Source organism: Orbilia oligospora, assembly GCF_000225545.1.
Source record: "Orbilia oligospora ATCC 24927 unplaced genomic scaffold scaffold00079, whole genome shotgun sequence".
Classification (NCBI taxonomy): Eukaryota; Fungi; Ascomycota; class Orbiliomycetes; order Orbiliales; family Orbiliaceae; genus Orbilia; species Orbilia oligospora.
Window position 1 is genome coordinate 1,036,209 of NW_011645636.1, and position 27,211 is coordinate 1,063,419.

The 27,211-nt window shown below is 43.9% G+C and overlaps 4 protein-coding genes across 4 annotated transcripts; 2 read left to right on the forward strand and 2 right to left on the reverse strand.

The window, feature by feature from the left end:
* Window positions 1-1,591: 1,591 nt before the first annotated feature.
* On the reverse strand, window positions 1,592-3,362 carry AOL_s00079g321 (uncharacterized protein; the record flags this gene model as incomplete). The annotated part of the gene is made up of 7 exons (XM_011124196.1): window positions 1,592-1,708; window positions 1,766-2,296; window positions 2,357-2,704; window positions 2,821-2,900; window positions 2,973-3,045; window positions 3,151-3,198; window positions 3,333-3,362. 7 exons carry the CDS (start codon window positions 3,360-3,362, stop codon window positions 1,592-1,594), a joined length of 1,227 nt encoding a protein of 408 aa, XP_011122498.1.
* Window positions 3,363-7,021: 3,659 nt separating this feature from the next.
* Window positions 7,022-8,830, forward strand: AOL_s00079g322 (uncharacterized protein; the record flags this gene model as incomplete). The annotated part of the gene is made up of 1 exon (XM_011124197.1): window positions 7,022-8,830. The coding sequence occupies one exon, from the start codon at window positions 7,022-7,024 to the stop codon at window positions 8,828-8,830; it is 1,809 nt and encodes a 602-aa protein (XP_011122499.1).
* Window positions 8,831-11,371: 2,541 nt separating this feature from the next.
* Window positions 11,372-12,946, forward strand: AOL_s00079g323 (uncharacterized protein; the record flags this gene model as incomplete). The annotated part of the gene is made up of 1 exon (XM_011124198.1): window positions 11,372-12,946. One exon carries the CDS (start codon window positions 11,372-11,374, stop codon window positions 12,944-12,946), a length of 1,575 nt encoding a protein of 524 aa, XP_011122500.1.
* A 4,196-nt stretch (window positions 12,947-17,142) lies between these two features.
* Window positions 17,143-18,777, reverse strand: AOL_s00079g324 (uncharacterized protein; the record flags this gene model as incomplete). Its single annotated transcript, XM_011124199.1, has 2 exons — window positions 17,143-18,673; window positions 18,731-18,777. 2 exons carry the CDS (start codon window positions 18,775-18,777, stop codon window positions 17,143-17,145), a joined length of 1,578 nt encoding a protein of 525 aa, XP_011122501.1.
* Window positions 18,778-27,211: the final 8,434 nt, after the last annotated feature.

Genomic DNA, 27,211 nt, shown 5'->3' on the forward strand with positions numbered 1-27,211 from the left:
CGGCACTCCACACTCTCTCTACAAAATTTCCTTACTTCTTTGTTATCATGGAGAGGACCCTACAAATTTGGCCTCTACTCCACGTTCACTATATTTCCTTTGTTCAAGTTTTTGCTTTACTATATCCGCGCAAAAAAGGCAATCACGGCAGTATGGCATTCGAACAAGATCATTCAGACATTTACGTCATTCTACATCATCTCCACACTCATCCAGATTCGGACACCCCGAATGGCTATCCAAAGAAAATAAGATCATTAAGCACAACTAACTGTTTGTTCTTTTCTTTAACTTCTTATCATCTTGTTAACGCGCGTATTACTCCTGCTTTCCTCATTTTTTCTCTCTGTTCTTCTTTCCTTTTCGTTATTAATATTTCGTTCTTACTTTTTTTTATATACCGTATCCGAAATTTTTTTAACCTGGCGTTTACCGTGTTATCTTCGGTTTAGAAAGAGTGAACGTTTTTCTCTATAGCTCCTTTTTCTTCCTCCCCTTTTTTCACTCCTCCCCCACTTTTTAAATACACTACTATTTGTATTTTTCTAGAATTCCCGATGCGATGAAGGGGAATCTAGGGTTGATGCTTTTTTTCTTTTCTTCTCTTTTTTTTTAAAAAAGGATTTGTTATACCTTCGATTTGAGGGAGAAGGAGCTAGAGATGTTTATGGAGGATGTGGATGGATCATGCAGGAATACCTTGTGAATAGAACAGAACAGATAAAGTGAAATAAATTAAAGAATAAATAAATAAAATTACTGCTTAGTTTCAAACTAGTTACTATTCTACGTTCTAAGTTAGCATCTTTACTAGGTATATAGGCATTCTTCTAAATGCAAATTCATAGATATACATACTAGTATACTTAGATACTACTACTACGAAGAGGGTCAAACCCACGTCTATAACGAAGTAATTAACTACGCAGTGATATTTCGAGGTTTATGACCGGTGACATGAAGCCGAGACCTCCTCTCGCCTTCTATAACCGGTCTGGATATGGACATTGTCAGCCCAGTGTCAAGACAGGTGCGGGACACAGATCATGTAATAGAGTGAAATACCATAAAGACACCTTTTAGATACACGGATTCGCAAGCAAGAGGGGACATAAAGAAACACCATGAAGAGTCAACTACATGTACGAAGAGGGATGGGGGAGGCAGCACAGGGTTTTAAAGGTTCAATTCGGATTCGTGAGTTCTGTATTCATGTGTGTGTGATTGAGTATATGTGAGAGTAGAGGGGGTTAAAGTAGAATATAGAGGTGCCGTGTTTTCGGAGAGAAGGGGGGAGGAGGAGGAGGAGGAGACTGAGGTCATATAAAGGTAGGAGAGCACAAGTTAACAGGCAAAAGAAACAACCTCAAAAGGAAACCCCATTGATAGAAGAAAGGATATAGAAAAGAAAAAACACTAAGAAATTCCTTCTTTCTCTCATTAATTTGTTTGACCGGATCGAATACAATATATCATTTCACGAGGCGTGTAACAAGACAAAGGAGAAAGCGAAAGGATTTTCCATCATATGAAGCGCTAGAAACGAAGGCATAGGAGGTGCGAAGACAAAAAAACAATATGCTGGAAATCTTTAAGGTTCCGGGTCTTGTGGGTTCTCGAACAGGAAGTTTGCAGCCATTTCCTCGTTCTTATCACATGCGAAGTAAGCCTGGATGACAACGTCACGCTCGAAACCGAGTTGACAAAGCTATAAAATGTTAGAAATCATAAATTATCCAAGTCTCATTGGGGAATATCGACGTACTCTTTCAATTGCGTCTCGCTCCTCTTCGGTAACGTGGATGGCCAAACCGCCCCCGGGAGCTGCACCAGCAAGCTCTTCCTCATCGATTCCCTCGCCCAGAAGTCTCAAGAAACCCTCGGGATTGGTCGAGATCAACTGGGCAAGCTGTGGGTTAGCTTGACCGACCTGTTGGAGAATTGGCTCGAGCATCTGTGGGTGTTCCTGAATGACTTGTCTTAGCTGTTGGAATTGTGGGTTGTTGCGAAGGAAGTCGAGATTGGCACCGCCGCCACCTGCAAGAGCTGCCAATGGATTAACTGCAGCACCTCCACGGCCACCAGCTGGGGTGCCACGACTCCCTGATCTTTGGGCAGCAGCGGCTTCGAAGAGATTGACAGGCTCGTCGACATCGGCAGCAGCGGCGGCAGCAGCAGCAGGTTGAGATTCGGTCGTAGCAGCTGGAGCAGCTGTTGCGCCTGTGGTTGGCTGCGTAGGTGGTGCTCGCGAAGATTGAGCAGGAGGTGCCTCTCTCTGGAGGTGCTCTGGGATACCCTTTATAGATGTGGAATTAGCAACGATCACCAAAAATCAGCAGAAACTATTTGCACTAACAGTCATAAGGTATTCAACAGCTCTATCCGGATTGTTGAAAGCGGCACGCATCGCGGCTTCGACATCCGGTCTCGGGAAACCCATCTCAGTCATCTGTAGAATGGCGCTCTCGCGGGCAGAGCCCATGGCCAGGGAAGATGGGTCATTAAAGGCGGCTGTTGTTGGCTGTGATGTGGCAGCAACTTGTGGAGCAGGTGTTGGTGTTTCTGGAACGGCAGCTGGGACAGTAGATGATGAAGCAGCATTCGCAATCGGGGCGGAAGGTGTTTGAACTGGTGTGGAAGATTTGACCGGCGTGGATGGAGCAGCAGCGCTACTCGATGATGAAGCCTTTGGGGCAGTCTTTGCCTGTATTGTCGATATAGGTAGTTAGTTGCTATTTGATATAACCTCAAAACTGCCTCATCAAAGAGCCAAACCCGTGCCACGTAAGCCGATATGAAAGCCAGGGAGAGTTGTCTTACCTTAGAAACCATACAAACAATGAAGCCCTTTTCGTCAATGTTGTATGATCCCACGGTCTGTGCGTCTTGCAGGATTTTACCTTTATAAGACAACATCAGAGTCAGCTAGCCTGAGATTGGTAGAGATAGACATATTAGAGGTGAAGGCTTACCAGAGTAGATGAGCTTCACGGTAGATGGCTCCCATCCTTTCTCGGTCTGGATCCTTGCTTTGACTGTTGAGATCTATCATCGAAGAATACATATTAGACGTGAACTTGTTTAGTTGGAAGATAGATGCCGGATAGATCCTAGATGGCGTATGTCGGCAACGTGTCGGAGGTGACTTACGGTATCAGCAGTACCAGCTTCGATGGTAAACCGCTCATTCTTGAGGTCCTAGATTTGTAGCGAAATGTCAGCAACAGCTTCGAAGGTCTAGGGGAGTCGACGCGGTTGAAAAGGGTGGAGTTGGGAGGGAGCTGGAGGGGTTTTCAAGCGGGACAGCGGGGCAAAGCTAGACGGCTAGTTACCTTGAACGTAAGCTTCACTATGTCCGACATGCTGGGCAAGCTCCTTTGGTCTCTGTGAATCTGATAATAATGATGATGGTTTGATGGCGATGGTGGTGGGTAGGTGGGTGAAGATGTGGTTGAGTGGTCGAGATGGTGTTGAGGGGAGGTTGGTTGTAGACAGAAGAAAGAGAAGGAGGGTGACGAGACGAGAGGCGAGCGAGGTTTGGATGGAAGCCTCGCTGCTTGTGCTGTTTACTGCTGCACAAACCAACGAATTCGAACCAACGAACCAAACTGCTTCAAAACACCGCCACCAGAACAGAGCATCGACAAGTGGCCTCGAAAATGTATAGGAACGTTCGGCTTCCTTCGAAACTCAAGTATGAGAAAAATGAAAGACAAAAGTGTCTACGGTGGTTCAAAGTTGTCGAGGATCCTAATATCTGATGGGAATGGGAGATACAAAGACTCCATCGAATCCTTCAGCTTGGTCCTGGCCTTTTCTCCAACCTGGAATGGAAATCGAAGCCCACAGAAAGCACACTCGCTTCCTCACAGGCTCACAGGCTCTAGCGCTTCCTACCTATGTAGGCTTGGTTGCGGTTTTGCCATCTCCCCGGTCATCCACAAATCAGAGGTGTTCAGAGGCTGTTCTGGCTTGTGGACGAATAGCAGGTATGACTACCTTCCCTCGCCTGCGAACGGCCTAGTCAGCAGCATGCATGTGCCTGTGGGACATGTATCTCTACCACATTCCTCTGGACGAAAAGACATACATTGGGTTAAGTAGATGTATGTCTGTGCCTGTTGGCTACGTTGCTGCAAGGCGGATGGATGCAGTGTGTTCGGTTCAGGCTTAGGACCACCCGAGTCATTGCGGAGTCCAAAGGATCGGATGGTGCTTAGAAAGCCACAGTCGGACATTCGCCCCACCACACCATTATCGGCTTTTATCGACACAGCTTGGAGCCGACAATTGCCTATGTAACGCAGTATGGAGAACAGGGCCAAATCACGCTACTGCAAGTGTTCGACAAACGCCAGTGTGAGTTGCATCTGATCTATACCGCCATCTACGATAACGTTTGTTCTGGCAGCTGCCTCAACTGCATGTCAGGGACGGTATGCATTGGGAACTAGCTGCAGGTGTTCTTCAGTCTATTTCACATCCGGTCCTCCAGCTTTCCAGGATAAAATGTTTGTATTCCGTCGAACGAGATTTATACGTTTACCGCTTCAATCCCATGCAATGAAAGCCATCTGATATATGAGCTGAGAGACTCTTCCATGGCTATGAACATCCCCTTTCACCACGCATATCGTGAGGGTGCCAGCATCCAACTTCGAGCGAATTGGCTGTCTCTCCGAGATTATGCGTGCACAGCCAGGTATGCAGATGTCAATGATTGTATGCACTGGTCATTGCAGATAGCACACCACACCAGACGGGCTCCGAGTAGTACCGTACTATTTTTCGATGTTGTTATATTACACGAACGCGAACGTAGGGTGTAGTAGGCCTGGCCAGTACTTAACGGTTACTTTTTGTGCCTACGATCCGCAGCCGAACCTGCAGCGGGTGAGGCCGGGCGTTTATAGTATCTTCTTGGTACTGCCACCTGCCGAACCAGCAGGGGTGAGGAAATTGCATGGGCCACGAAGTTCCTCGCCCCTGTACAAGCGCATACTATAAAATTGCAGTTTGCAACGTCAGAAGTATCGATTTAAGTAGTTTAGCTGACTGAATTAGTTATGCGGACAGTATTGCCAGCGATGCAAGAGGCTAAGTGTCGAAAATTAACGGAAATTACTACTTTAGAGGCGTTATCGATAGACTAAACTAACAACATGATTGGGCGATGCCGATGGTCGAACGCGAAAACTTCGCCAGGTACCAGGACCAGGGGCATTAATCCGTCGAGGGACAACAACCAGCTCGATTGGACGGAGTGCGTGTCTATTTTTGCAGCTCGGAAAATAAGACATGACCTCTTCTCCAGATTTCTCTTGCAGTCTGTCCTTCTTCAACTTCGTCAGATCTCGTGAGCAACTTGGCTACGGTCATACTCCGTACAACCGTTCAATCGACAACTTTATTGGATTCTTTTCGAGGTAGACTACCCAAAGGCCTGCCGGGGAGTCCAGTCGGTTCGACATCCAACCCTCCAACGGTTTCACAATTCGGTCAGCCGTAGGGTGCTTCGGACCCAGCATTACTCGATTTCTTGGCTGAATTAACTCGACACAAACCTCACATCCCTCAGGAACGAGGAGGCACCTGAAGAAGGAGAAGAGAAAGAAAGGTCCACGAAACGGTCACCTTCGACGGCCTGCACCCTTACATGTGCACTGACCAGATCCAAAGACCTATCAATCTACTATCCTTTGAGCAACCGTGGTAAGGGTTGGGATCCGACTCGCCAATTGGCTCCCGTCCTCGGTCAGATAGAAACAAGCATTGCCACACCGACTAGGAATCACGAACGGGCTGATGGCAGCGGTCAGGCGGAAGAATCTTTAACATTCATTCTACACTCCTTTTCTACTATTTCCAACTAGTTGTCACTCTTTATTCCCCTTCTTGTTCGTTTTCCACCAGGAATCTTCCGTTGAGACCGGGAAGACTTCGAAACCTTCGAAACCTCGAATTTGAAACATCACAAGTCCTTAGTTGCCCAATACGATCATTATATACCGTTACAGCTAGTGTGAATACTTCCAACTTCGCCCCAAGACTACCACCTTCGCACTTGATCACGCCCCACGGAATTTTTTTCTAGATTTATTCTATCAGATTGTTTTCACTTTCGCCGTTATACCTTACCTGTCAAGGATAGTAGAATCAAGAGAGGAAATTGGCAATTGTCTAGCATATATCTTCTTGTCTCGGGCTCCTGCATACGAATCATTTCTTGGATCTAATCCCGACTGTAACTCCAGGTAAGCACATAGCTTTCTATACTCCTTCCATGAATTGCGAGCCCCTCCCGGACAAGAAATCCCATTACCTTTTTTAATTCTAGGTAGCGTACTTATCAAAAATTTGTCATAGGTGTAGTCTTACAAGAGCGATAATTAATACCACAACCAAGGCGTTTACCAACAATCCACACTATCCTACCACCCCTTTCCTCCTCTTCTACCTTCTCGCCTCGGTCGGTACACAGCCTTTCTTGATCTAGAGGGAGATCTAAATTAGTTTGGTTTCTCTTATAATTTTTTTTTTTTTCCAATCATACACAAGAAGTTGGGGGGTGGGTTACCTTGTTCGTGATGCCATCTCGAGTAGCACGAAACAGAAGTCCTTTTCAATCCGTGCACACTGATCTAAAATTTGGCTTGAAGGAATAATCTCGAATATCCGCTGTATATTCCGAAGGAAGGGAATTTGAAATTGGATTTATTCTCCGACCCGGTACACACCCATCACGCCGCCCAGTCCAACCCCTCCCTTCACCTTTCCATCTCTCTCACCTATACACTCGTTTTAAGGAAAGCAAAGGAACAATCTTTTTTGGAGTGAGTGGGGGAACGTTTGAAGGCTGAAAGCTATTACTATCCTTTAAAACGTGGCAAGGAGATTAAGCCTATAATTTCTAGTTATTTTTTATTTATTTTTGTTTTCGGACTTTCCATCGACGGTTCTGGACCTTCCAATATACTAGGTGGCGGCGTTGGCCAGGTTTTAACGACTACTCGAGATCCAAATGGTGATCCTCCGCGATGCACCGTTTGCAGTTCGATATATTCGAGTCTTCTCGGCGATTGCTCTGCTATTATCGGTAGCAAGCACTGTGCTGCTGTCTATGATAGCAGTATATGCATGGCTGGGTAGTTCTCAACTACGGATACCATTTGTGATCGCAGGGGTTTTCAATATCATATCGACGACATTGATATTAGTTTTCTCGTTATGGCAGTTCTCGGTATTAGTGACGGTGTTATCAGGAGGGTTTCCATGCTTTGTTATTGCGGTGGCCACTGGAGGTCTATGGAGTGTTAGCGTTCTACAGTTTAAGTGGCTACCGGACACGGTCGTGGTTCGAGATACTAGATGGATTTTAACGGCAGCAATTGCAGTCTGGGTTCTGAAACTGGCGCTGGAGGTTATCTTTTGGACGCTGTTAATTGCTTTGCGGTACCGACGTTCTACGCTGCAGAAAGAGGATGATATCTTGGACAGGCATATCGATAACCTTGAGATAATGGAGACAAATGACGACCGTCCAGCATCCTCGCGCTCGATAACAAAGCCTGGGGAACCCCGAGTACCTCGACAAACGGTCCTCATAGCTCATGCACAGAAGAATTGGTCAAGGCCATTCACTAGGTCTGCAAGGATATCCACATTCTCTCGAAATAGTCCGATCCCCCCAGAACGGCCTCCTCGCTCACCTCCCCGTTCATATCCACACAACTTGGAACCATCTCCATTCGCACACTCCTCGACAAGTCTCCCAGGAAATACTTCTCCGTTCCTTAACCTCATCAACCGACCGAAGTCGAGGGCACCGGCATCTCCAGCACCGATAGCTTCCCCACTCTCAATCGCAGAACGGGAAGCTTCGAAAATGGCAGGTTTTGACGAGTGGGATACTTCTGAACTTCCAATGCAAGATAGGATAGCATACTCCATCGCGGCAGCAGAGGCAACAAGCCCGGATCCAGGTGCACCGCCCCATGCGCGTGGCTCTCCAACTGGGATTACGACCCGTAGTCATAGAAGCTCTTCTATGCCTACACCACCTCGTACGCCTCCCCAACCACGTCCTCGAACAAACAGCATGGGAAGCAACAGCGGCGCTCCAGGAACAGCCCAGCGCCAAAGTCAGACTATCCTTGCACCAACCCCAACATTAGCGCCTCTTACTTCGACCCCGACAGTTAGTCTGAGACCGTTCCCGATCTCGATACCGTCCCAAATCAAGGGTATGGGCATCAATATTCCTCTCTGTGACTCTCCAGACCGCGAACACCATAGCGTCCGCCTAGCCGCTAGTCCGTTACAGAAAGCACACTCCCTCCGCGAAGTCGAATCCCATAACCGCGACAACAGCTCAAGCACCCACAGCTCCAGTAGCGATTCTCGTAAAAGCAGCATGGATAACAACCCTCCCAGCGAGGAATCTGAGGAAAGAACAACAGCTTGGCAGGCACGCTGGGCAGCAACACTGGAACGCAAAGTTACACCTCCGATGCCTGGGTTCGAGATTAGCCCCGTTGAAAGCATGAGACGGATGCGCGTAGAACGGGAGACGCAAAGGAGTAGGCAACAGCAGCACGCCCAGACTACAAACCGTACTCAGCCAGCTCCGAACTCCAATTTACTGGGCGCTACAAGTTGGATCGCAGAAGCAAGTAGCACCAATAGCAGCGAAGCTGGTACGGAATCTGGGATGCGTTCGCGGAAGTCATATGTGGCACCGACGACTCCTAATACTGGGGAGTTCCCGAGGAATGTTATCGCCGAGATGATTGATGAGATTCAGGACGGGTTAATTAATAGGCGGTCATGATGAAGGAAACTCTAGGGTGGAAGTCGGATGACGTCTTTCTTTTTCTTTTTTCCTTGGTTATATCTAATTATATATGGATGAATGCTGGCGACTTCTATTTAACGACGCTTGATACGGGATACAAGTATCTACGACCACAAACGCAATAAACGCCGGGAACGTCTTATTTCAGGACCCTTCTTGACGATTTCCTTTCCCTCTCTCTCTATCTATCTATATCTCATATATTACAACAGATTTTCTTTACCTTTCCTTACCATTTCCTTATATTTTCTTTTTCATAAAACCTCGGAGTCACTTTTTTCCCTTACCATCTATCTCGTCTTCCTTTTGTACGATAATATTAGGGTTCTTTTTTTCTTTTTTTTTTTCTATACGGAGCAAAAACCCGGGGCGATATTACTTATTTTTTGGGGAATATCCAGTTAATGTCTCTTCTTTTATTATCATCATTACTAACATACTAACCCAAGTAGCAACCATTTTCCTTTTCTGCAATATTTGATATCTTATATTTCCTTTACTTCCTTATTTCCTCTACCTCTCTTTACAAATCCACGGCATATATTCCTTTGTTCCGCTGGGTACTTGTCCAGGCTATAACCAACCCCCCTTCCTCAGATTATTTTTTCACTTCTCTGTATTATATATTATTTTTTATTTCCGTTTTTTATTTTTATTTTATTTTAGGATGGGGGTTTATCCTGGGGCAATTATGCAGTTGACGGGTTTCTTTTCCTTTCTTTTTTTAAAGTGGTTGTCGGGTTCGGGACAGGTATATGTATGGCATGCCTGCTTATACTACCCAAGTAGTAAAACTCGGAGAGAATTATGAAATTTGAAAAACAAAAAAAAGTATGAGATATCTTATATCAAATATATCTACACCAGTATTTTACATCCTACGTAAGCGAAGCTTAAGTGCTAGATAAATATACTTAGAACAAGGGGTCGATGTATGTATGTATGGTGATCATGAATATGACGTCGACCGAATCGAATCGAATCGAATCATATCATGCTTCCCAAGCAAGATCAAGACAACCCGTTTACAACCCCCCGGACTCTTAATTATCTATGAGTATCTAGATCATGATTAGTTACTAATATCTACTGCTCGTAACAAAACTAACTATTAAATAAGAAAAATAACAACGACGAAGTTGACCATGCGCCCAATATCCCGATGACGAAAATACATAAGTATATGCAGATGTCTTCGATATTACCTCATGAACTCATAAGACTGCTAGCAATATATTATATTATATTCCTCCTAACAAAGCGACCATTTTTAAATCCCCTGAAATCTGCATATGTAATAGCCAGCCGGTTTGTATTATTTTTATTAAGATATATATATTATCCTTGGGGAAAAGGCTTGGGAGGGGGGCATGGGGAGGGGGCTTTTTTTTTCTCTCTCTTCGTGCTGACGATTATTTTTTGTTTCTTTGTTTCTTTCTTTTTTTGCTTGCTTCCAGGGAAATACTGTATCGGCGTAGTAAATTTTTTTTTTTTTTTGTTTCTTCCTTTTTTTTTTTTTTTTTCAGTTTCCCGACCAGAGATCGTTATCCTATTGGTTGGAAGAGGAGTTTTGACCAGGCAGCGATTGCCCATGGTTGGTTCAATTTCCAAATTGAAAAAAAAAAAACCGAACTGACCGAGAGAAAAAATCAGAAAAAAAAGAATGTTAAAACAGAAAAAAAAACGAACTCAAATGAAAAAAAAAAAAAAAGAATTTAAAAGAAAAGAAAGGAAAAGAAAGGAAAAGAGGGAAAAGAGGGAAAAGAACGGAAAATTACAGAAAAGTATTACCATTTTATTTATCATTTTAATTTCTATTTTTTCCCTTTTCTCGTTTTCTTTCCTTTCCCACCCCACGGAAGGAAAGGGAACGGAAGGAAAGGAAAAAAAAAAAAAAAAAAAAAAAAAACCGTGAACATACTAGTACCGAATGATAATAATAATATAAGCTCCTCAGATGCCCCCTCCATTTCCTGGAACTCGAGTTCGAGTTCTACTACCCTTCCTTTCTTTCCCTGTCCCGTACTTATCTTTGCAGACTTTTACATATCATTTCTATTTGAATCTTTCGAAAGGGTTGGGATTCTGATCGTGTGTATGTACCTATTATACTTAGTAAGTAAGTACGTATACTGCATATTCCACACTTCCAGCTTTTGAACGAACGAGTTCTTCTTCCTCATGACCTAGATCGATTCCCTGCATCTTTCGACTTTTTTCTTTCTTTTTCTAGAATTCTTTCTATTCTTATCTTTCTTCCAAAACCCTTTCCTCTCTACTTTATATATTTTTTCAAAAAAAAAAAACTTCAGCTACAATAACTATTCCGGACCAACCAGCAACTACTCGAACTCGACAAAGACGACATCTTCACACTGGCTCTTCTCGCCCCAACACCGGAGTCCACACCCCGGCTCCTTGTGTCACCAAAAAAAAGCCACACGATCAACACAATACAACCTCACCTCAACACAAAAGTTTCACAACCACCCAGATTAACACGAGATTAATAGCACAATGGAGATCCAGCACCCCCCTCCACCTCTCCCTTCAATCTCAACCCTCCCTTCCCTCTCTTCTCCCCGCTTTACACCCATAGCAATAGCTCCAAAACCTTCCTCCTCATCATCATCATCATCATCATCATCATCAACATTATCAACATCAACATCATCAAAATTATTAACAATCCCACAAACAACAATGACAACAACAACAACCACAACCACAACCACAATCCCCAAAACCCCACCCCGAGAACTCTGGACCGAACCAGAAAAATACGATCTACTATGGTCTATAATCCTCTCCACAGGTCTAACAGCGACTACAATACCATGGCGCAAAATAAGTCTTCCAAGAAATCATACACAACCTTCCGCGCAGGTTGTTGTTCAGGATATTGCGTTAGGAAAACATCATATTACCCATCCGACTTTTACACCGTCGAATAAAGCGGGCGTTGTTATGGTTGCTAGTAGGGATTTACAACATACTCATCATTATCATTATCATCATCATAACAACAATAATAATAATGGTGTTAACAATAAAAGGCTGGAGGCTGGAGTAAGGGGGAGTAGTAAAAAAAGAAAGTTGGATGATGATAACGGTAGTAGCAACGAAGAGAAGAAAGTGGATTATGACGAGAAGAAGGAAGTTAAAAGGGAAGAAGAACAAGAAAGAGTACCAATCTCAAGGGACTTCGAAGATACCCACCACCAACATTCCTCATCGTTATCATCATCTTCACTATCCCCCCCAAACTCCTCCATATCATCCCCCAGTTCTCCAATCTCAAATCCAGACCATCACCATCACCACCAACCCTCCACCATAACAACTACAGTCCCAACAACAACAACCACAAAACCAAAACCTCGAAGACGTAGATCCACCTCCCCTCCCATAAACCTCGACCTCTCAAACCCTCAAATAACATCCTACCTAAAATCCTCCGGCTACATGAACGAAGACGGTACTCCCGTCAAAAAACGTCGCGGAAGACCCACGAAGGATCCCTTCGGACTCAGCGTCACCCTCAAAAAACAATTAATGAGAATGGATCCCAACGCCCCTCCCATGAAGAAAAGGGGGAGACCGCGTAAAAGGTTTTTGGATATCGATAGTGGTAATAATAGTATTATCAAAAAGAGTTATAGCGGTGGCGGTGGTGGTGATGGTATGGGAAGAGATGACGGGAGTATTTCTCCGGGACTTAGGGAAGCTATTGAAAAGATTGGAGAGGAGATGGTTGAGGAGTTGTTGGTTCAAGGGAGGAGTATGAGAGATACTGATGATGATGAAGATGAAGATGAAGAGGAAGATGTGGAAAGTGAAGGTTACGATGGAGAGGTTTCGGGGGTATGGGAGGGTGATGAAACGGGAGATGAGGAAGAGAGGGATGTAAGACAGGAAAAAGTAGAAGATACAGCAACAGACGGTGGTGATAAGCCAGAACGCATGGCTATTGATAAAAGGGATGAAGCTGGCTCGTCACTCGTAAAGGCGGAGGAAAGCCTTCTAAACAAGGGAGGGAGTGTACCCACCCGAAAAGTCGAGAAGATGGCAGTCGACAATCTAGTCGAATAACCATAGACTCATACTAATCGGTTCAAGTCGTAAAAATATCTTATCATGTAACCTTTGGTCTAGGTTATATATTTCTTTTTTTGTTTTGTTTTTTACATCTGGCATTTCCAGGATACCTCACAGCTCTAGATAGGCATTTACAAAGGAGTTCGTTTTTTTCACGGAGTTTTTTTTGGATGTATCTACAATGAATACTTTATATTTCAACTTGATATTATATTATATTATATTATATTACAACTAGGAAAGAGACTTCCAAGTACTCCTGTGAAGCTTTATCTCAAATAACTAAACCGTACGCCACCTCCTACATATACACACAGATATAAATCTACCATAAAACGCCAACCCCACATATATATAATATATAACCCCTCCTTCAACCCCACCCCACCTCAACCTCAAAACCTACACCGAATATCAAAATCTAAATAATAAGAAGTATATAATATACTAAATATCCGCTAATAATTCAATTAAACATTTTACTTTTATGCTATATCGCAACCACTTTTTGTATCACAAAAAAGAAACAAAAAAGCAGCAAGCAAATTACTAAGAAAGCGATATACCGCATGAACTCGAGATCGGAAAAACAAAAACGCTTTTCAAAAGCATGCAAGAAAATATATCACGATAAAAAAAGGGGGGGAGGGAAGACCGGCTGTTTAAGAAAATGGGCTTTTTTTTATATATCCAAGAAGAGAATGTGGGTGTACGGTCAATCTGTGTCTCTCCGTCTTTCTGCTTGGTCTGTCTGTGTCTGTCTATTACCCAACCATTCTTTCGACACGCTCTGCTTGCTTCTTTTTCATCTTTCGATATATATGTATATGTATATATCCTCAACTTCAGCTAAGAAAATGCATCGCATAATATAAAAGCGGAGGGGTAAAAGTAGAAGGTATAAATAGAAATAAATACGAATAAAATAATAAGTAAGAATATAAAAAAATAAAATAAAGATAAAATCTTATAAAGAAAATAAGTTAAAATAAAATAAACTTCTCCTCCCACCAAACTCTTCAAAATATTCAATAAGAAAGCCACCACCACCACTCCACCTATCGGTGAATAAGAAGAAGAAAGAATAATAGATAATAAGATAAAGAAGAGGAAATAATTAGAAATACACCCTCCTGATTTGGTATGGATCTGATCTGTACATATGATGATAATGATGCTGATAAAAAAAGTATGTGCTTGAAAATATGGGATGAAGACAGAGAGAGAGAAAAAACGGAATCTATATATGCAAACGATATCGCGCCTTTGGAAGAAGAAGAAGAAAGAACAAATTTGGAACGGAAAAAAAGAGACACCCTACTTGTGCGAAGCAAAAAAACTCATATACCATACCACCTGGGGAAAAAACGGAAAAGAAAGAAGCACAAAAGATTTGGAACATACAAATAGATAGATATTGACAAGAAAGGTATAAAGGGGTTTCATGAGAAGGAAGGAAGAATAGAAATTAAGAGAAAAAAACAGGGTTTCATAAAGAATATATATACCCGAGAAATATATAAGATGAGCGGTGAGGTGTTTGGAGATAGTAGTTGTAAGTAGGTTGACAGTTTGAGTTGAGAGAGAGGTTTTTTTGAGTAGAGATAATAACAAAGTGTACTTCGATCTCTCGAAGGTACAAATTGTAAAAAGGGGGAGGGAGAGAGAGAAAAGTCCATGATTTCTCAGGCATATCCTCATGTAGATGCGGAGGCGGAATTGGGAAGTTTCCTTCTTTCTTTCTTGTCGCTATCGTGTATGTTTTTTTTCGTTATTGTCATTTTTGTGCTCCGTTTTTTTTTGTTTTTCCCCGGTAAGGAATTGAGAGGAGATAGTTGAGCTAATATTCGCAGTAAGAGAACTACTGCAATTGTTGCAAGTAGTTAAGATAAGAGTAGAGTAGGTGTTTTTCTTCTTCGTTCTCGTCAATTTTGAAGTCTTCCCTTCTCAGGGTCTTCTTTATCGTTGTATTATTGTTCTTTTTGTTTGAAGGTTTCTTCGGGATATGCCTCTTTCGGCAGCGAATATCGTTCGACTCGAGTAGAGTAGGTATATAGATAGAATCGATGACGATGGTGGTGAATGAGTAGAGAAGTCTCGACCGTGTGAAAAAAAATAAAGATAGCCCCCGTTGAATAATTCGTATGCGTGCCATTTGTTGCATTTTTTTTCCATCGGGTTTTCGTATAATATATCGTCGAACACCTCTCCAAAAATGATTCCAAGCAAATTCAATATAAAAAAAATATAAAAAAAACGCCAGCGCAAAGTTCATCACCCTCTCCAAAAGAAATCCCATAGTATAACACTCAGACACACAAAAAAAGCAGTTTCCCATCCCATCCAATCTATTAAAGTATGCAAAGACCACACCCTCCCAGCCAGTTACACGCAAAACCAGAAAAGCAAATCAAATGACACGCACGCATAAAAATGATGTTCCAAAACGGGGGGGTTTTCACAAGAAGTCAGAGGAAAAAAGCGGTCGTCTTCCCTTTTTTTTTTGTCACTCTCATCGATTGGCCACTCATTCATCACCCAATATCACTCAGGTTCTTCATGTTCGGTCTCAAAAGAATCATCAAGCACATGTCAGCAGCAGCGGCGGCAACAGTATGCCAGATCACCCACACACACGGAGAGATGAGTAGAGAGTAGCAGGAAACAATCAGCAAAGTCAAGTCGGGTCAAAGTCAAGCCAAATCACACATGCACAAGCACCAAATCAATCAATCAGCAAGTTGTCAATCTCAGTCAAAGGTCATCAAAAAAACGCCATGTCCCAGAAAGAAGAATCAATCAATAAGAAAAAAAAAGTCAAGAGTTTCAAGTTTTCCCAAAGAGTCACCCGAAAAGAAGTCAGGAGAGGCACGGAGAATTGGCAAAGAGAAATCGTGGCCTCGGTCCCTGAATTGTTTTCGGGGATCTTTAGTAAGTCTTGTCTCTTATACATTTCGTTTGGTTCTGGTTATTCCTTATTTATACATGATGTTTCCTGGGAGTGAAACCCCTCCGAACCGGAGAGGAAAGCAAAGAGAGCCACCAAAGAGTGACTCATTTCAAACCCAAGGATACAGAAGAGAAGTGTAATGTAATAAAAAGAAATATAAAAAAGTTCTTAAAAGAAGTTTGCCGGCCAAAGGAAAAAAAAGAACAGAAAGAAGCTGCTAGAAAAAGCATCTATTTTTTTCCGCCCGAAGAATAGGAAAAGGTAGGAAATAAGTTTTGGTGTTGAAAAGTAAGATAAAGGAAATGTGGGGAATTGAAACAACAAGGGACTGTGGATGACAAGAGTAAGGAAATAGTAAATTTGAGTAAAGAGTGTGAGCTTAACCCTTGGTTATTCGAAGACAAGAAAGACTCCCGTTGGAAGTGTATAGAAAAGAAGGACGCGATAAGATTCATTTGTTTCCAAGTGAACCTCACAGCGGTAAAGCGCGAGATAAGGAAATACTCGCTGTTGTTTCTTCTTTTTTTTTCTGTACAACTGCCAGTGATCATCGGTAAGTGTTTCTTTCTTCGGATCAACCAAATAAGTTTGAATCCAAAAAAGTTGTTAGCTTTTTCAAGTTTTTTTTTTGTACATATACCCAATCGACTTGACTTTCAACTACTCTTATTCAGAGAGTGAAAGGAGGCGAGGGATATCTGCCACCGACCTGGTATTCAGCCATTGGATCGGGAGCAATTTGTGGATTTCAGTGTTAACAAGAAACAGCGCAAAAGAAAAAAGATGACCCCCAAAAGAAGAAAGAGAATCCGTTAACACCGAACCACCCAGAGAGAGAGGAAAACATAATACAAAAAGGAAAAGAGGAGCGTGGTGGAGTTTGTTGTTAATATATATCGCTAAAAATTGACCCGTGATAAAAGAAAAGTGAAAAGTGGTAGAGAGAAAAAGTGTGGTGAGTTAAAAGTTGTAGATAGTAGTTGGTACGTTCGCTGCTGTGAGGGTATCCGCTGAAGTAGTAGGCCGAAGAGTATAGAGAAACAAGAGTAGTGTGTATAGTCGTAAATAAGCAGAAAGAGGGGGGTATGTATAACTCGATAGAAGCTCGTTCTCGTCAGTCCGAAGAAAGCGTCGAAATCCAATTGTCCAAGGGTATCTCCAAACCGGTTTGTTTTTCAAGGATGGGAAGAACTTCCATGCCCCCTATCTGAAACACTAGATAGTTGTTTCTGTGAAGCAGTTATATGTGGAAGTCATCCCAACCTCCGGTAACCCACTCGGAATCATCGTCGACCTCTTGCTCAACCTCGATACCGAAGACGTCATCATCGATAAACTTGTCCTTGATGACGCTTTTGGTAGTGGTGACCTTCTTGTCGGCACTCCAGGTACGGGCATTGTTTTCCTTGACACGTTGCATGGCAAGTTGTTCTTCCTCCTCATCCTCGTCGAAGATATCACTCCAGCTCATAGAGACACCGGAATCGGCCTTGCTGGTATAGGTGACGGGCTTCTTGGAGACATTGATGGGAACACTTGGGATGGTAGCATTGGAAACAAAGGTAGGAGTGACAGGGGACAAAGTAGGTTGAGCCTTAACGCTGGTGTTGACACTAGCAAGCTTGAAGGGCTTTGGAGGGATGATTTCGATGCGGGAGTTGGAGAAGTAAGAGACAGCCTTGAATGGGCTGGACTTCTTGGGCAAGGAAGAAGGAATAGACATGCCAAGGCCAGAGTCATAAGACTCTGGTAGGTTGATTTGCTTCTCGGCTGAGGGGACAGCAACGTACGGTTCATCGTAAATCGTGGAGAGCTGTCGTTGGTGGGTGTTGTTGAGAGCTTGAGCCCATGGGAAACCACCACCAGCAACTGGTTGAGGAGCCGTGAGAGATGGAGTTCGGAGTGGCTCACGGGTGCTGGCAGTAACCTGAGCGTCACGATCTTCGATGCAGTAATCATCGTACATCTCGTCGTCAGTTGACCAAGCAGTAACATTCATAATCGCAAGGCGAACCATCTCCAGAGAGCGCTTGGATGGATCGAGTTGAAGGCAGTGGTTGAGGACCTCGTAGGTCTGCTCAGACATTGTCGGGAAGATATCGAACAAAGTTTCGCGGTCATAGGAGAAGTCACGGAACAATGGATCCTCACGGGTTGGGATGGTAAATGGGTTGCGAGCGAAGAGAACGTTCAACAAGCAGATACCGATAGACCAGATGTCAGCCTTTGCGGGTTCGTAAGGGCCGGTGGAGGGATCATATTGTTCTGGAGCCATATATCTGTCGCTTCCGACGCAGACGTCGTCGGAGAGCTTGTCCGTAGTGGCCAAACCAAAGTCACCAAGCTTGATGTCACCCTCATGAGTAAGGAAGATGTTCTCTGGCTTGATGTCTCGGTGGTAGACACCCTTGGAGTGCATGTGTTCAACGGCTGAGAGGAGTTGCAACATGAAGTCGCGAACGTGCTCAGTCTCCAAGGGTCCTCTGTCAAGGCGGATGGCCTCGTACAAGTCACCCATTGAGCAATACTCGAGGACGATGAAGAGGTGCGAGCTTGTCTCAAAGGAGTGGCGGACATTGACAATATGGGGGTGAGTCCCGAGCAACGAATGGTAGTAAAGCTCTTGGGCATCGTCGTCGAACTCGACGTTGCCTTCGTTAGCTTGCTTGACGAGACACTTGATAGCTACCAAATCGTTCTCCTGGACGTCACGGGCAAGAGAGACCATACCAAAGGAGCCATGGTTGAGTGGTGAGATCACTTCATAACGGCTATAAAAGTCGTTAGTCAGGTTCGTAGACAATTGAGGGAGAGCTTTAGGAACATACTTGTCAAGGAAGGATCCAACTCTAAGTTGATCTTTGATAGACTCCATTGGTAATGATGAAAAATGATAATGACCTTTGTTCGTTTCTTGTAAATGTTTTTTTAGAGATTAAAAATAAATGTCGACAATGTCGGTGTCTGTCTAAATGAGTGCTCGGGATCGATCGTGATCAAACGCTTCAGATCAAGAGACACACAAAAAGTTTCAACCAATGAATGACCTTTCAAAGGACTTTCCTTAAACCGGATCCAAGCCGAAGCGACTTCGCTGGGAGGTTTTGTGACTAGGAAGCCTTGATAGTAGATATATTTGCTGATATGCGATTGTTAAAGAAGGGAGAGAATGTTAAAGGCTCGGGAGTGTAGATGTTTGACGAGGAACTACCCAAGGTGGTTAAAGTCGTGATAAACCAGCTCCTGCCTGGGAGAAGAGAAAAGTCGTTAAGGTGGTATGGTGGCGGAAGGACGCTAAAGCAAAAACCGAGAAACTCCTAACTGCTGTTATCGTGTGCATATGATGTTGTTTGTGTGGGTCGAAGGTATAGACCGTCGGTTATAAAGATGTTGAGGCTGATTATTGAGACATGAAGAGATTGGTTTGGGGGGGTATTTGATAATATGGTTGATATGGTAATCCGAACTGCAAAAAAGACGCCTGGCTGCACAAAAAGCTAAGAAAAAGACTAAACTCCTATTGAATATCCAAAAAAGCTGAGAGAGAGGTGTAAAGAAACGGTCGTTAAAGAAGGATCTTGACTTGGGAGATGGTTGTCTTGGGTCAGGATCCGATGTCGGCGAGCAAAGGCCGAGACGAGAGAGTGATGGAGGGGAGGGAAAGAAGCTGAGAGGCTCTGATTGAAGCTATGATTGATAGATGGATTGATTCTAATAGCTCATATATATCGATGTAGAGGATTGAGATGATTGACTCCTGAAAGGAGAGTCACGAGAACTGTTCAGCTTCTCTTATCATCCAATAACCGATATAGCCTCAGCAACTCCGGACCTGTTGAAACCACGACACCCCACGTTTGTTTCTCTCTAACGATATTTCTCTCTCAAGAGTGAATGGACTTTGTTGGTAGGTAAGTGGGAGGTTGAAGGCGGCCGAGGTTGGTTTTTGAATGTCGACGTTGTGGGGTTTACGGTGTCTCAGGTGAGTTTATTGGATCAGGCTGGAAAGAATGTGAACGGATTTCTTGGGCGAAAAACAAAAGACAAAAAAAAAAAGGCAATTACTGAATAAGTCGAGTTCTGTTTTTTTTTTTTGTCTTTTTTATGTTTTAATTGTTTTAATGGATAGGCAGTTGAAGAATGGAGTTAAGCTGAGATGCTATGGAGCTGAGTGCCAGGCAAAGGAATGTTGACGATGCTTGCCGATGGACTAATGTGTTGTTTGGTCCGAACTTCCTGTTCTTTTTTGTTCGGCTGCTACTCTTTGGACAGAGAAGACTTTTGGATGGTTAGATTGGCCGAAAGGATAAGTTTCGAGATGATACTTGATGGTTGTTGATATCGATGATGATGATAGTGGTAGTAGTAGTTGATGTCGAAGTTGATGTTGAGAGCAAGGAAAGGCTGTGGTCGAAGCAAGAGAATGTAAGTGAGCAAGGAGGTCGGTCGGAGTATTTGTGTGGAGAGTGTGACGGAGAGAGATGAGGTGGAAGAGTGTGTTGTGGGAACAGGTGGGAAGATTAGAGCGATAAAACTGGGACGAAAAAACACAGCAAGAGCAGAGCAGCAGAGCAGAGCAGGAACAGCAGGAGAGAAAAGGGAAGAGAACAAGGAAAAAGAGGTCAGAACGAGTGGGAAAAAGGGTCAAGTGCGTGTATTTGTTTGGTTTCTGGCCCGCAGGGTTAAGGATGGGACGTGCAGGGGGCCGGCGTAGTTTTGGGTCCGACTGATGATGATGTGGAAGGCTGCCAGGCTGTGGACCCCCCTCTGCTCCAATAAATTGGGCTAATCTCAGGTCCCCACCCTGTCCGTTCTGCACCTTCAAGGTCTGTACATACGCTGTCCAGTGTGTCTGGAAGTACCTCGAGCTACTGTGTACTTACTGCATGTACTTTTTTTCTGGTTTCTGTTTTTTGTTTTTTGTTTTTTTCCACAGAGGTATTGGATGCATGTACAGGAGGGTAAAAAAGAAGCTGGTATGGAGGGGGGGAGACAAGTAGTAGATATGTACCTTGTACCCTGGTCAAGATACTCCTTTGGCTGAGGGGAATAAGAGAGGGTGACTTCAAAGGTACTCACCAGTTACAAGCTCTGTCGGTCACTTCCCTCGTCGAGAAGCGGTTGTGCCGCCCTTTAATTGCTTCTTCGAAGGGGGTTGCCGTTGGATCAGAAGGAGGGAAAACCGTCGTTGTCGATGCTGCACTCACTGCACTATCTCCAATCTAGGTTTTAGGGAGGTGATGTATTGTATGTATGTATGTAGGAGGGAAACTAAAAAAACAAAAAAATGTCTAGACTTGACTTTGCGTCAAAAGTCTGGGGAAAGTATGTGAAGTATGTTTCGATGTCGTGTGAGTGTGAGTGCAAGTGTGAGTGGGAGTGTGTGTATAAGATATAATATCATATACGATTGAAGAGATGGCGATGTTGATATAGCACGATCGAGGTAGTTTACACAGTTTCAACATCTCCCTCTCTTCCACTTCCTCTCTTCACTCCCCGGAGTAGGACTGACTCCGGGTTCCACGTCCAGCCAGCCAGTCAGTCGGTCAGTCAGTCAGTCAGGTAAACTTAGTCAGTCAGCTGCCACCGCCCTCACGTACGTCAGTTGTCCTCGAGGAACTTTTCTACCCCCAACAAAATCAAACATTCGATACCTTTCCATCGCGCTGCTTATTCGCTATGGATTGGGCCAAGAACGGTAACCTGCTCTTATTGGTACCCTTATTGGTAGGTATTAGACCGAACCATAGCACGGAGAGTTACTATTAATTACTACTTCCCGACACAGGTTCATTTTAACATAATGTTAATTGTCTGAAAACTCCCTCGTTGATACCAACCGGGGGCCAGTCGAGACGAAGGGGTACCGAGAATCCGATCTTGCGCTGGTTATTACGTTGATTTGTGGCCATAGCTTTTCATTTCATTTCTGACACCGGCTGTGGGTGTCGTAGTGTCCAACAGTACAGAGTATACCATACTTCTCAGTACTCCGGTGGATGTACTGTACCGCTGGTCGATTTCGATATTTGATATCACTCTCGCCATTCAATAATACGTTTGAGCAGGCTGTTATTTCACCATCCTTCATCAATTACCAACCCTACCTCTCTACCTCTTTCCCTTTCAGACCCTCCCGTCGAACAAAAAGGAAAACGGAAACTTAAAAAACAAAAAAGAAACGGGTGGAGAACAAGCTGCAATGCATCGTTTTTGCCATCATTTCCACCCTCCAAAAACATACCTCCATGTATGTATGTATGTACAATGTACCTGCTGGAGGGGAAGAAAAAGCAAACCCTCCATCCGTTCGACACCACCGACCTATTTTTGCCTGGAACCGGGGCCTGGTTGGCTGGAACGGGGTTTCTTTCTGGGTGAGGGGTGGTGGTTGGCTGTGGCCGAATGATGCACCATTTTGTGTCTGATGGAGGGCGGCACCGCGTCATCATTGGTCCGCAAAACGATGGCGCTGGACCTTTTCTTGTGTCGTCCTGCAGAATCCGCTAAAGAAGGATGGTCATGTCGTGCTGCCCTTTCTTTCTTCTTTCTTTCGTTTTTCCATGCTTGCTTGCTTGAGCTGGCTCTGGCTCTTTCGATGAGGTTCTGTTAATTCACCACTGTTCGACCGGTCCTCTTCCCTGCGCCATCCTTCACCCCCCCGGCCTGCCACCACCTGCATGTCGACGTTGGAATTTGATTCGAAAGAAACTGGGTTATTGGGATTCAGCGACATGCACAAAATCCAACAACAATTGCTCTCGCGACTGGCCGTCCTATCTACGTGCTTAGGATTTTTAGCTTTTGATGTTTGACATCCATGTGACATCGTCGCCGGAAGCAGGGCAAAAGGCAGGGCGGTGCAGCGTGTAATTCATTTTTCAACAGACGGAAGGTTTCAAAGTCTATACACAACATGAGATTCACCGTTCACACGGGAGCGGTATAATGAAATTGAAGGGTAGGATTATGCGATTAATCTTTTTTTAATAATAAGTTCATGCTACACAGAGCGTTTACCAAAAACCCGTTTTATTTTATTTTTACTTGCTTGTTCAAGGGAAGGGAAGGGAAGGGAAAAGGGTCTCGGCCAGTCTCCAGGTACTTGTGGCCCCGCTGCCGAACTAGTACTATGGTCAACTTCGCTGCTGGCCGTACGTAGTACCTTCTATGTCGGTCAGGCACCCATCTAACTATGAACGAAAAAACTGCTGCATCCGGAGAATGATCGATACAGAAAAGTAACAGAACGGGTCCCATGATCAGACCATGAACTGGACCCTTTTTTGCTTTCCATTGCGACAGGCCTGGCTTTGAAGAAATCCCAACAAACAAAAAAAGGACAGTAACTCAGTTCGGTCGGGTCAGTCGTGATCCGCGTTCTCGGAGGACCGAAATATGCCGCGGACCAAGGAAACAAATGATCACCAGATTCATGAAAAAATTAAAAATCAAAATCAAAAAAAGTCAATTGACTCAAAAATGAAATCCGATTGAGCAATGAGCTCAAGCAAAAAAGAAGCTGGGAATTATTGGAAGCTCCCCGAGTTTAGCTCGAGCTCTTCCCCAATCAACAAGGAATTTCTGAAGTCGCAGTCATACCACAATCAACATTCCCATAACATAACTTCCTACCCAAAAAGCATCACCGTTCCCCCCTATTTGCTACGTCTATCGTCATAGCACACCACCGTCGCATCCTTTTACTGTACAGTACGGTCATAAGTACTCTTAAGCACGTAAGTACATAGTACATGTACCCATAAAAAATGCACATGCATAACAGATTTTATCCACAAATCCCTACCCTACCCAGTTGTGAAATCCCTTATCCGATAATCTTAATATCCCTTCGGCAGGGTAATTCTTCCCTCCCAAAGATAAGAGAGAGAAATATCGCCCACGCACACACATACAATCCACTAAGATCTTGCCACAATCCCGTCATATCACATCCTGATTCCACGATAACGGGGTGAAATGGGGTGAATGATATCAAAGCGGCGGCGGCCGGGTTGATGAAAAGTTACTATGTAAACATCCCTGAATGAAATGCTTTGACATGAACCACACCCCATCATATCTCAAAACATTTGCTGTTAGATATTCCGCTTGAAGGTATTCGATCCTTTCGTTTTTGGAAATCTTCTGCGGCATCCCTTATAATACAGAAATGGGGGGAATAGCAGATCTTGAGATGGAAAGAGGTCATTATCAGATCATCATCATCATCTAGTTTGAACTTCGATAACACTTTCTGATTCAAAGATGCTTCGGATTTGCATTTTGAATATTAATTATTTACCCCTCGAGCTCTATGTAATCGATTGAAGGTTCACGGTACCCTAAAAAACATCTCAGCGATTCAAAGTACCCCACTTCTGAAATACGAAATAGATTAAAATAGTGAAATGAAATTTGACCTTCCTTCCTTCCTTATCTCAGAAGTATACCCACTTATCATAGCCGATACCGACGAAAACGGCGTGTTTTATCAAGCCATCAAGAAACCAAAACTAAATGAACCGTCTACGAGTGTTGGATATATTAAATCTAACCCAGGCCGGGTAGGGATAAGGGCGCCATTCCAGACGATGTGCCGTCCCTTTTGGGTTCAAAAGGTTAGATAAGCACGCCATTCAAGCCGTCTCGTCTATCACTACTCCGTATGTACCTATCTGATTATCAAATACCTTTATGCTTCATGCACTAGTCCTTCGGGCAGTTATAGTTCATTAACAGCCGGTTAGGTTTTTGTATATCCTTATATAACAACATATCATGTGTCTAAACAGAATAACTCAAAAAACTCCTGTTCATCGGATGGTTGTTCGTTCGATATATGTTCCTGATTCAGGAGAAGCGAGGAAGGTTCCCCGCATTCGGTCGTTTTGGGAGTTTAATGATATTCTAGGCCATGGCGGCTGCAGACAGACTTCCCCAGTAACTTTTTTTTCGTATATCATTCGCTAGCTTTTGTCAAAAGACTATTCTTAGCGAAGAGAGAAAGAAAGGCACCTGACGTGACATTTTTGTTTCTAAAGAAATTCTGTTGGGCGAATTAATTAATCAAGACGTCGACGTAGCGGATATACGTACTCCGGTGTCGCATTACGAGTATTGACTGAGGCGCTGGAATTGCTCGGATGCCGTATGACCACGATCCCCCCCTAAAATCGGAGAATAAAATGAACTAAAGCGCGAATAACCCTTACCACGTAAAAAAAAGTACCAGGGTTTAAAATTTGATGATGAATTGACCACTTCGATGATTCTGGAAGCTAAGTTAGAAATAACTAAATTGTGGCGATTGGTCATACTCGGATCACGATATCAATTGGAACCGAACGGAAGACGGAGGCCGGTTTTCGGCCGGTTTGCACTTGGATGCCACGATGACTCAACCGACAGATCTGACAGATGTTTATGATCGTTAATTGTCGTCTGAAGCAAACTGGAACCGGGGCTGGCTGCAGGAACCAAACATGGTCAATCGAATCGAATCGAACGAACATTCCAGCCAGCTCATTGCTGTTATGCAATGTCGGTATGTGACAGCTTCTTAGCTAGCTTCCTAGCTCAATTCCTATGCTGTGCCTTGCATTCTCCGCATTTCAATACCGAGTCGGCCGGCAGGATAACTATCATCATCATTATTATCATTATGACCGGCGGTGGCCTTCTCGTGTGATAATTTGGATATCGCATCGCATCTCTTCATTCCGACCTTGATATCCAAACAATGTAATAAGGTATCAATCGATCACAATTCGAAGCTATTAATCTGTTAATTAGTTAATTGACCCGAGTAATGCAGCAGTGAACAACTCAGCTCAGCTCCACTAACACGGCTAAATGATAGCTGTCCCTGAAGAATTCGAATTGAGAACATATGTACTAAGTATACGTACCGGATCATTTACCGGACTGTGCTCTGTACTATGTAGTGGTGGTGGTCTTAGCTTGGGTGGAAATGCCATCATCGCCATCGACATGCCCCAAACAAAAAGGTTTCAACACTTTTCTCCCCCACTAAACCACTAAATTAAACGACGCTGTTCCATTCCAATCCATCAACTTCCGACACGTATGACGCTTGACGTCCCCCTTTGACCGGCATCTTGAAACTACTCGTCCATCTAGGCCTTAGAAGTTAACCGTTTTGCTCGTGTGAGCTAGGGCCCTTCCTTAGCTTAAGTTAACCCCAAGCTGTAACGGCCAGCACATAACCTCCACCGCCTCAATTCAACCCCGAGTTCCGGCTCCAAAAGGTGGCTTCTCGAAGCTCTGAACGGAAGATGTCAGCGGTCAAAGCCGTGCTATTGGACATTGGTATGTTTCACAGAATGCTTTCCTTCTGCATATACATTACGAGTAATATGCACTGCAAGAAATTCTCGTCCTTTCGTCTGTGCGATTCCATTGGGTCTTCTCAAAAAAAAAAATTTTTATTTGCTTTGTGCTGGTGCCGCTAGAAAATTCTGCGACCTGTGTGAGGCTGCTGCGGCCGGCTTGTCGGTCCGACTCGGCTGGAACATGTCCGCCCAGTTCAGGGTCGTACAGTCCAGTGCGGTCCAGTCCTCTGTAACTACAGGGGGGCCTAAAATGCAACACGTCGCTGGGTTTAGGATCGTGTAGGTCAGATTGAGCTTACGGATTCAATTATCGATGTTTATGCTATATGCTATACTACTTCGCGTACCCCACCAAAAAATACGTGGCACGACGTTGCGCGCTGGAATAATTGAAGCTTACTCTGCTTCTACCATACTATCATATCCGTGTCTCGGCTTCAGCATACCTACAATACTTCCGATTGGAACCTCTATCATTACCACGTTTTTTACTATTCTCAATCTCTCTGGTATTTCCATGTGAATTTTTGCGAAAGTGGAATTGGAATTTGCTAACTTTTACTTCTCTGATTCGTTGGTAATCACGCGTAGAGGGGACCGTATCATCGATATCATTTGTTAGGGATGTACTGGTAAGTGAGCGTGTATACGTGGAGCTTTAACTTCAACTTCCATTCCGTTCAAGTTCTTCCGGTTTTGCTGTTATATTAGTATATGGTGATTTTTGCTCTGCAGGTTCAATTGCTGTCCTTCCTGTTCGACGGTATCGTGGCGAGCGTGCATTGCATCCGACTCTGAAAGCTCCACTATCTATTCCTTCGCAAATTCCTATTCGCGATCCCCGCGATGTTGGAATCCTGGAGCTTCAATTTCAGCTTCAGCTTCTCTGCTAGTTGCATACCAGTCGCATAAACGACGGTGGCTGGCAAAGCTCATCGGTCGAGGCCTTTT